Source organism: Oryzias melastigma, linkage group LG5 (assembly GCF_002922805.2).
Source record: "Oryzias melastigma strain HK-1 linkage group LG5, ASM292280v2, whole genome shotgun sequence".
Classification (NCBI taxonomy): domain Eukaryota; kingdom Metazoa; phylum Chordata; class Actinopteri; order Beloniformes; family Adrianichthyidae; genus Oryzias; species Oryzias melastigma.
The window spans coordinates 10918227-10927799 of record NC_050516.1 but is presented as its reverse complement, the minus strand read 5'-3'; the positions used below and the strand labels follow the sequence as shown (position 1 = coordinate 10927799).

The 9573-nt window shown below is 35.7% G+C and overlaps 2 protein-coding genes across 4 annotated transcripts in view; both read right to left on the bottom strand.

Annotated features, from left to right (window-relative positions):
- Positions 1–2407, bottom strand: part of tfeb (transcription factor EB) — a 37045-nt gene extending 34638 nt beyond the window's left edge. The window contains exon 1 of one of the 2 annotated variants that reach the window (XM_024270117.2): positions 2146–2407. The gene's annotated coding sequence lies outside the window, so the exon portion shown is untranslated. The remainder of the gene's footprint in view (positions 1–2145) is intronic. The other variant, XM_024270120.2, reaches the window with a different exon arrangement.
- A 3694-nt stretch (positions 2408–6101) lies between these two features.
- tmem183a (transmembrane protein 183A) overlaps positions 6102–9573 on the bottom strand; it is a 5103-nt gene continuing 1631 nt past the window's right edge. Inside the window, exons 3-8 of one of the 2 annotated variants that reach the window (XM_024270122.2) lie at positions 9277–9447; positions 9030–9189; positions 8702–8879; positions 8336–8404; positions 8094–8246; positions 6102–6990 (exon numbers count right to left, since the gene is read on the bottom strand). In XM_024270122.2, coding sequence (XP_024125890.1) covers positions 6808–6990; positions 8094–8246; positions 8336–8404; positions 8702–8879; positions 9030–9189; positions 9277–9447 — 914 coding nt within the window. In that variant the 3' untranslated portion in view covers positions 6102–6807. Of the gene's footprint in view, positions 6991–8093; positions 8250–8335; positions 8405–8701; positions 8880–9029; positions 9190–9276; positions 9448–9573 lie in introns of both variants that reach the window. The other variant, XM_024270121.2, reaches the window with a different exon arrangement.

Below are 9573 nucleotides of genomic sequence, written 5' to 3'. Positions count from 1 at the left end.
GAGCACCCGTTACTATCTGGTGAGCACCCGTTACTGTCCGGTGAGCACCCGTTACTATCTGGTGAGCACACGTTACTATCTGGTGAGCACACGTTACTGTCTGGTGAGCACAAGTTAATATTTGGTGAGCACTCGTTACTGTCTGGTGAGCACCCGTTACTATTTGGTGAGCACCCGTTACTGTCTGGTGAGCTACCGTTACGCACCCGTTACTATCTGGTGAGCGCCCGTTGCTATCTGGTGAGCGCCCGTTGCTATCTGTTGAGCGCCCGTTGCTATCTGGTAAGCGCCCGTTGCTATCTGGTGAGAACCATTTACTATCTGGTGAACATTTTTTGGTCCTAAAATATCCTGGCAAATACTAAGTTTTACCATTTGTTTACTTGCCATCCCTGAGCTTTTTGGAAAGGGCCGAATATCTCCAAACTTTTAGGATTTACAGAGCTCTCATCACAGAGGGATTTTTATGAACGTTATGTAAACGCTTCAAGAGGCACATGATAAAACTGCAAGACAATAATTTAATTAAACTAGTTTATGGACATGTGGTGCTTCTGCATAACTTACAGCAAAGCAGTGCACTAGTGCTGCTTAAGATCTCTCTTATCTCGTCACACTTTCAGGGTTTTCTTCCATGGACTAACTTGAAAAAACAGACCGAAACAAAAATCTCAGACCCTCATCATTTGTATACTCATCCAATAATGTATCCCTAACAGTCAACCCTCCCAGATTAAATGCTTCATGGTGCCCAGGATCCAGTTTCTCTTTGTCTTTTCAACTAATTTGTGGCTGACCTCAGTGATCTTGTGCAACTTCCCAGCAAAACTCTTTTTACTGGAAGTGAACCAAAGTAAACTTAAAAAAAGGGAACAATTATTGCTTTCTTTCAAACAAACATGTTTCTATTAAACCACAAGAGTATAATACTTTATCTGATGATTACACACTTCAGTTGAGCAGCACCTTCACAGAATGTGATACGTATCTAATAGGACAGGTTTACTGGGTAAGCTCTGTTCTACATTTCTAAAGCAGCAGTGAGCCCACGGAGGACTTTTCTCAGAAATGCCCAGAGAATTAATGCAAGTTACAATACAGAAACTTAAGGAAAACCAAGGTGAACTTGTCAAATATCATGGGACTTATTGACCCTTACGGTGCTTTTCACTAAGTTGTTAGTGTAATAACAGAGACCTAAATGAAACAAAGAGATCAACCTCTATGGTTAAGACTGGAGTTTAGGAACCCACAACAACTGGGATTTGGTCATTTTAGGAGCCATGACCTTACATTTTGAGAAACTGTTTAATAGAAATGTTCATCAAATTGTGTCACATTTCATTTTTGAAAGTTATTGGACTTTTGAACAAAAGAGCAAAACAAAGTACTCTGTTCACCCACCACATGCGCAAACACTCATGTAAACAGAACGTCTTCCTCAATTCTGTGTTCCCACCATGCACCACTTTCAAGCAAAGTGCTTAAATAAGCAGCGGCGTATTACAGTCTGAGGAGTTTACAGTCACAGCTTATACATAGCAGCATACCCCAGGGCTGAGGTGTTGTTACTGATACCGGCCCGGCTGCAGCTCATAAATGGAAAGAGCCGCGACTCCCTCCACACTCACAGATGACAGTAAAAAGGAAGCTGGTACATTGTGATACAACCAGCAGGACCATGATCTTTGACCAAAAAGGCAAAGCACAGCCCACTATTGGATTACTGAATATTCACTGCTCTTTATCAAGTACCCCAAATATCTAACTGAATCTAAAAATAAATATTTTGGAATAAGGTTTGAGTCTTAAATGTCAGAAAATGTTCTAACCTGATTAAAGGGAGCATGACCTCCAGCCCTCAAATGTCCCTAAAGGTGCTTCATGATATGTGATGCTTGCAACCTTTGAGACCACTAAGTTCTTTGGGATGAACGTTGAAGACAGCAAGGTACACCTACAGGGCAGAGATTATTCTGCAGTAAAATAAACAAAGTGCGTGGACGACTTTCAATGCAGGAAACAAGTTTAACTGTGAACCACAAAACTTCACAATAAAAGTCACGAATGTTCCCTCGACAGCTCGACACTTAACGGTGTTTCTGCTGGTCTCTGCTTGACTTGCGGGGCTGAGATTCTACTTACCCGCTCTGAAGGTCAGGTTGGAGAAAAGTGTGTGCCCGTTTCTCAATGTGCTCCTCCGACCCAGCAGGAACCGACACAAAGTGTCGCAGCAAATAAAAAAAAGACAAAACTTCAACCTTTATGAGTTTTTTAAGCTTTTCTACACCTGTAAACTCATACGACCGCTGACTCTACGATAAAATAATATATTTTCGATTTGACGGTCACTATATTGTCACAGCTCAGAGCGTCTGCGGTCACCTGTGCCACCACCAATGACAGCTCTCCGGTTGCATTGTGGGTAGTGTAGTTCAGTTCCACTCAACAGCATGTAAATACAAGCGTCATACAATATTTTCTCTTTTTCCAAACAAAATAAAAATCAGAGGGTACCTATCTATTTACAAGCGGTTCTAGTCTTTTTCTTTTCTTTTTACACAACATGTTATACATTTTATTAAACAAAAATTTGTCAACACAGCACAGAACAACTGATTCATATAATATTTATCTAACTTTTGTGTATTTATTTAATTATTTTCTTTCAAAAAGCAAATGATATTGTAAATTTAGCGCCAACTAAAGCTAATGATAAATTTAGTCAGAGTACTGTTACTTATAATAAATTTGAATTTCGAATTCTTTCCCATAAGTTTTTGAGGTAGAATAAATACATAAACAAATAAATGTGGTGTTTATGTAAATAACAGTTTTAGTTATTTGCTTTAAAAATGAAAAGTTGAAAGCAATGTAAAAAATAAAATTAAATATATAATTTGCAAACTATAAAATATAGAAAATATATTAAAAGAAAAAAAAGACCATAAATAACTTTGTCTAAGTGGAATTTTCCTAAAACTGATAGAGAAAATAATGAAGTTAATCTGAGATTATGTTTATACTTTAAAATGTATATTTTGTGCTTCCACCAATGCTTTTCCATATCTGAACTCTAACAAAATAGCAAATGATTCCGGTTTATTATGGTTTAGCTTTCTATTATACAATTAACTAATTTTTCCCATAGTTCAAGGGATTTTATTTTGTGATTTGTTATCCTAAACTGATACAATTTGAGCTAAATTAGTGTAATGTATTCACAGTTTGTGACATTTGTGTTATTTTTCTTTGAATGTTTTCATTTTTCTGAACATATAGTTAGTGGCAAAGCCAGAGTTAAGAAGGGGGGCAGAAAACTTTGGAAGGGTGGCAAATGAGAGCACCATAGTTTAAGGGCATCACCAATGAAAAGATCAAAAATATGTATTTCAAACTGTTTTGTTGTTAAAGAAACTAGTATGTGGGGTTTGATATTTAATTTAAAATGTTTTTTTTTTCAATGCTTAAAGAAGCTTGTATTGATGATTTCTAAGTCTTGTATCAATAGCAAAGGTTTTTGCTGGGGGGGGCAGGTGCTCCTCCTTGCCCACCTGTTGCTCCGCCCCTCCACAAATCCCTTATAATACTTTTAATCATGTCTTCTTTGCTCCTAAAGAATCTTTGTTACTGAAAGTCATCATTTTTGTGTGTTTTTTCTTAAGTTTTGAGCAGACTCAGAACATTTTCTACTCTACATATCGGGGTTGCCATGCAGTTAGAATGTATCAGCTGTACTTTTCCCTCTTGTTGCTCCTGTCATCTTCTACTTGCTTTTCCATAAACAGCCCTGTAACAGATTAGATTTTCCTCTAATACGTTGCAAACCTAAATATTGTGTGTGTAATATCCACAAAAATAAGTTTTTTGACCGATGTGTCATGATTGTGCCCAGACTTACCACTTCCCAAAAATTAATCACCAGACCCAACATTGCCTCCAGATCTGATCCTTGCTCTGTGTTGCCCCCTAGTGGACAGGGACGAATTAGGACAAAGCTACCCAGTCTGGGTGTTCAGTTACTTTCTGCTGCTGCTCTTGTGACGTTATGTATTTTGCTCAAATGTTTTTCCATTTGACACTTTTATTGAAGATAAGTATATTATATCATAACTTATATGCATCCATATTCAATCACAACATTTTTCACACCATCCTTGTATTAAACATTCAGTTAAGTATTACCAAAAAAATTAAATATAGTTAATGTTAGGTGATTTGGTTTAAAATATTTCAATAAATAACACTTTTAAGTGGATCAAAATGTTTCATTGATTGTATCTGTTTTTTTATTTTTTTTTTTAAATCTTTATTACATTAAGATTTAGGGTAAATAATGGAACTAACTATTTCTGTGAAGAGTTGATTTCCTAAAACTAATTTCTACAACTATTATTTTTTAAACTCTTATGACTCAACCCATTAACATTTGTTAAAAACATAAAAACTTTATTAATTTTATCTTTTTTGTTTCTGAATAAAACAAACCCAAAAGTAGTTAAAAACTGAAGCAGTATATAAAACTGGTTTTGATTATAGAAACCAATGATTTTATCAAGAGCAGCTCAAATCAACCTGACTGTGTTGACAAGCAGAAGCATCAGAGTCTTCCTTTAAGGTTTTATTAAAGTCCCTTCAACATTTGTTATTGAAAAAGGTCAACATTCATGTGTTTTGCATTTTTTAAAGTAAATCATTATAGATTGATAAACAAGTTCTTTCACACCCTGAAACCCACTTCACTGTCTAAAAAAAAAGACCCACAAATAACTAAATTCAGTTGAATTTTGAAGCTCAAAGGCGTTTTGTTTGTAGAGGTCAGTTTTTTGTCTATCTATTTTGGATAAAACACATTTTAAAGGTACTGCCCCCTGCTGGCATGGATTGGAATTAGCCAAGTTCCTGTTGAGAATTGAAGGAAACAAAGTTTTGTATCAATATTTTTATTAGTCATAATAAATTAGTTTATTAGTATCACGAAAGCTTTTATTTAAAGATTAATTAGCTGATTTAAAGGAAATCAAATATATCAAATGGGTATGTATTAATATACTGTTCCTTGATTTTTTTTTCCTCATTCACTGCACAGATTTGTTCTGGATTTGATTTCTATTGTTGTTCCTTTTATAAAAGCACAACATTAACAACCTTATAGTATTTATGTAATACATTTTCCAAAGCTGCATAAATTCAAAACTGCCCAAAAGTATTTAACACAAACTGGAAAACAAAGCATGATCAGAAAGGGTCAGACAGCAGAAAAAGTCATCTTATTTTTACTATATCTCTTTACTTAATCTTAAAAAAATAAAAAAAAATGACTAAATTATCAATTGAATCAAAATGTTAATAATTGTCAATTTACAACACAAAAGAAATGTGTCAAAATTACAATTTCCTGACAATTTTCAATAGAACAAATTTTTAATGTTTGTTTTGCACCATTTTTTGAAATTATTTTTTTTTTTAGACATTCTGTTAAGCATCCATAAAAAGAGGCCTCTTTCCTCTTTCCTCATCTGGAACCTTAGATCTGCTTCAACCAGGCTCACACAGTCAGGGATGACAGGTGAAGCAGTCCCTCACCTGTCACCATGAGCTCTATATCCCACAAATAAAAAACAAACGTGTCCACTGACCGATTCCATAAATGCACTTTATACATTTGTGGCTGCATGGTGGTGCAGTGGTTAGCGCTCTTGCCTTCCAGCAAAATTGACATTGATGCTGTCTAAAGTGGACCAGTAAGGAAGTTATTCAACATTTTACCCTCAGTAAGGGTTTTTTTAAAAAAAAAAATAGAAGCGCTGCACCATGTGACTGTTCACCCGGGAGCCTGCTAAGATTTGTCCAAAATCCCACTTCAGCTTTTATTGAGACTTACTGGTAAGATAGATTTCAATGTATAAATGTAAATAAAAATCTTCATTTTCACTACAACTCTCATAAATTAGAATTTTGTTTCCATCTTAACTGTCAAGAGAATCTGAAGACACTCATGTAGTGTGTTGAAAGCTAACATACGTTTGAAGAACTAAAATATGGAGGAACTTCACGATTTCATCAGACATCCTGGTAAAAACAGATCAAAACACAGAAACTTTAACAGCAACTTTCTGTTTATTGTATCGTTATGGTTGATTTTTTTTTACTAGAACTCAGTCAATGAAATAAAAAAAACCTCCTTGATCACCCAGATGCAATTAACTCAAATTTGCATTGAATTAGACAAAGTTCTGACATTTTCTTAGGCAGTGAATACGCAGAATAAACTCAGCACCAAGCATATTGGTAAAGTTCTACTTTCTTTCAACACTGATAATCTGAATGTGGCATGAAGTGATTCAGGTTACATAATTAGGAAAAAAAAATAAAGAATTTCTTGTTGGAAGCAAACAACATTCACAATCATGTTTTAAAATAAATAAACCTGATTTTTCTGTCTTACAAAAAATACAATTGTTGACTGAACATTTAAATCAGTGCTGCATAACATCACAAGTGGAAAACAAACCAGATCACAGCAGGGATTGTAAAAATGTTCACTTCATCAACTCCAACTGAGTCTAAAGAAATATTCTGCAACATGTTTAGGGTGTGATCACGCCGTCATTCCTGCAAACTGCAATCGACTGTAATGGATACGTATTTGAATAAGATTTACCCAGACACTCTTCTAAATCCTTTTAAAAATCAAAATGTGTACGCAAACACAAAAGAATTAAATAAAAATGTGACTAGAGTCAGCGATCATTTCAGGGTTGAAGGAACCAGAAGGACCTCCTGGTTGTGCTGTCGAGAGCGTCGTCATGAGTAGGGCGACGAGGGGTACTGAGGATGCCACCAGTCCATTAATTTGACACTTTGTACGGGATCCAGAATCACCTGGATCCCACTTTGATCCCCCCTCTTCTTCCTCTGGAGGGGGGAATCCTGGAAGATCAGACGAACGCGGTGGTGCCGCATGTCTGTGCTCACGTTAATGGTGAACTGGAAAACAGAGGAAAGGACTCAGGGAAACATGACAAGAGCAAACTTAACACAGATGTATTTCAGTTTGAAGATTAGAAAAAAAAAATTGACTGTTTGACAGGATTTGTTCAGACAGCTTCCAGGTTCTGACAGCAAACCTCTAAAGTCTTGAATGTTTTCTGATTTCCAGAATTTCAAATACATTTCTCATGACCCGTCTTTTGCATGAAGGCTGAGTTTAACATTTAATCTGGATTGAATTTATGAGCAAAAGGGAGAATGAGTTTAGCCAAACTTTAGGTGCAACTTCAGTCAAATCTCTGCAGGTAAAAATCTCTCAGTTTAATTAAATAAGTTTATGTCCAGTCTTTATATTTCTGGTCATTTTAGTCATTTTGAGTAGAGATGACCAAATATAATTTTTTTCCAGCCAATACAATAACCAATATTTCCCCAGCAACTGTGGCCGATAGGCGATATTTGCTGATACTTATATTTAAGTGTCTATAAAAGCATAACATTTAGATTTCCTTTTGGTTTCTTTATTAGAAATGCACAACTTTTCTTTGTGCAATCACTGTGTATTTGATCTTTTTAACATACAGCAAGAGATCTCATTAGAACAAGTATCACTAAACTTTTGGAAATATATCTGAAACATTCAGGCCATTTACTGACTGCTAGACATAAATTATAAACTTTGCAGTGTCGGGGCTCTATTAGGAACAAGCATATATTTCCAAATACATAACGAGCATCTGAAAATAGAACAATATTGGTGGATATTTGTAATATCAGGCTGATAAACACAATTATGAACATTTTGGCCACTACAGGCACAGATCTGTTGTTAATCTCAATTTTGACAGTCATCTTTTTCCACTCCTGGCATAAAAACTGGTTTGTACTCCACACATTTATATCGTCTGATCAACCTGTACATCACATTATTTCTGAAATAAACCAGGAAATGCACCAATTAAAAGGGTTACATAATTCTACTGAAATCACAAACTAAAGTAGGCAAAAAAACAGATTAAGGAAAAGCAAAAAAAAGGTGGCTACCTTGAAGAAAACAAAAAAACTTTTTATGTGATATATGCTTCAGAAGAGCTTCTCACCAGGGCCAGAGTCATTCCCATGACGACTGGGATGAAGATAAAGTTGAGCGTGGTGACCTGGAGCACATAGCAGTCTGAGTCTGGATTCACGTGGACGTTTTCATATTGTTTGGGCATGAGCAGAGATTTAGCACAACCATTTCTGCGATGTTCCTGCTGGGATTAAGAGACACATTCAGGTGATTTAACTCACCATAAAAGCTTAGCGATTTTGTTTTTATGTATAATTTAAAGATTAGTACCTGCTTTACAAACTTGAAGTTGAACTCCCATAATGCCTCTGACACTTTCCTGACCCAGAAGAGTAAACACTGCACAAAAAGATAAATGTATTAATATCCGATTTACAAAAAAAACATTTTTTTATGGATCTATAGATATGTTTTTTTTATTTATTCTAAGATTTTTTAAATTGTTAATCTATAGAGTATGCAAGATTAGTGGTAAACCTAACCTGGACAACATCCGGAAATAATATTTTTAAGTTTCACTTAATAAATCAAAGATTAATGAGGACTAAGAACAAAAAAAAAAGAAAATGGAGAATAAATGTTGAGCTTCAACAACAGCACAGAAACTTATTTTTTAACAGATTTCCCTCAGTTTACCTTTGAGTTGAGTAACGTTGGCGTGGATTCTGGGAGAGTAGGAATTTTGGAGACGCGTAAACTGAAGGGCTCATATAGGTGGAAAAGGGAGCGAATGACGCAGGCTCGAAGACAGTGCATCTTATCTATGGAGTCAGGCTGAAGGCGGAACGGCAGGTCCACGTCAATCTTGTAATGTCTAAGAGCCAGGGGAAAAAGACGAATTAAACATTTGAATACTTCAAATGTTATATATCTTTCCTTATAAAGACTAAAAGCATCTTGCCACAGACTTTTGGATCACTTTGAGTCTAATATAAACATAAAACAGTACAAAAAATACAAACACCTTCTGTAGAGTCTGGTCCAAAAAGCGGCTGTACAAGTGACAGTCCAGGCGTTCTTGCAGATCAGTGCAAACTTGCATACATCCTCAGGTCGAATATACGACGCAAGAAGAAGCCAAATGTCAACTGGATAATATTCTCCATCCTCATTCTCACTATTTTCTGAAAATATACACAAATTTAATTCAAGAACCACAGTCTTCAAAGCAGTATAGTAGATGTTTAAGTCAATAAAAAAAAGAAACAAACCTTTTCTCCTTTTGTTTTTCTTTTTGCGGCCTACTTTGTTTTCATTCTCTCCTTCTTCCTCTTCTCCAGGATCACAGTCTTCGATGCTTCGATCCTCCTCAACACCAACTGAAGATGAGAGGACTTCGTCCACCGCGCCCTGAGATGCTTCCAGGCCACAAAGTAATTTTGCTGAAGCATAAGAGTTTCAAGTTAAACGTTCAGTGTTTTCACTGATTTCTTTAGTTTTCATCATGTGTAACAGGAATATCCAACGGGGGGTTTATGAGCTTCTACAGAAATCCACCACCAACATAT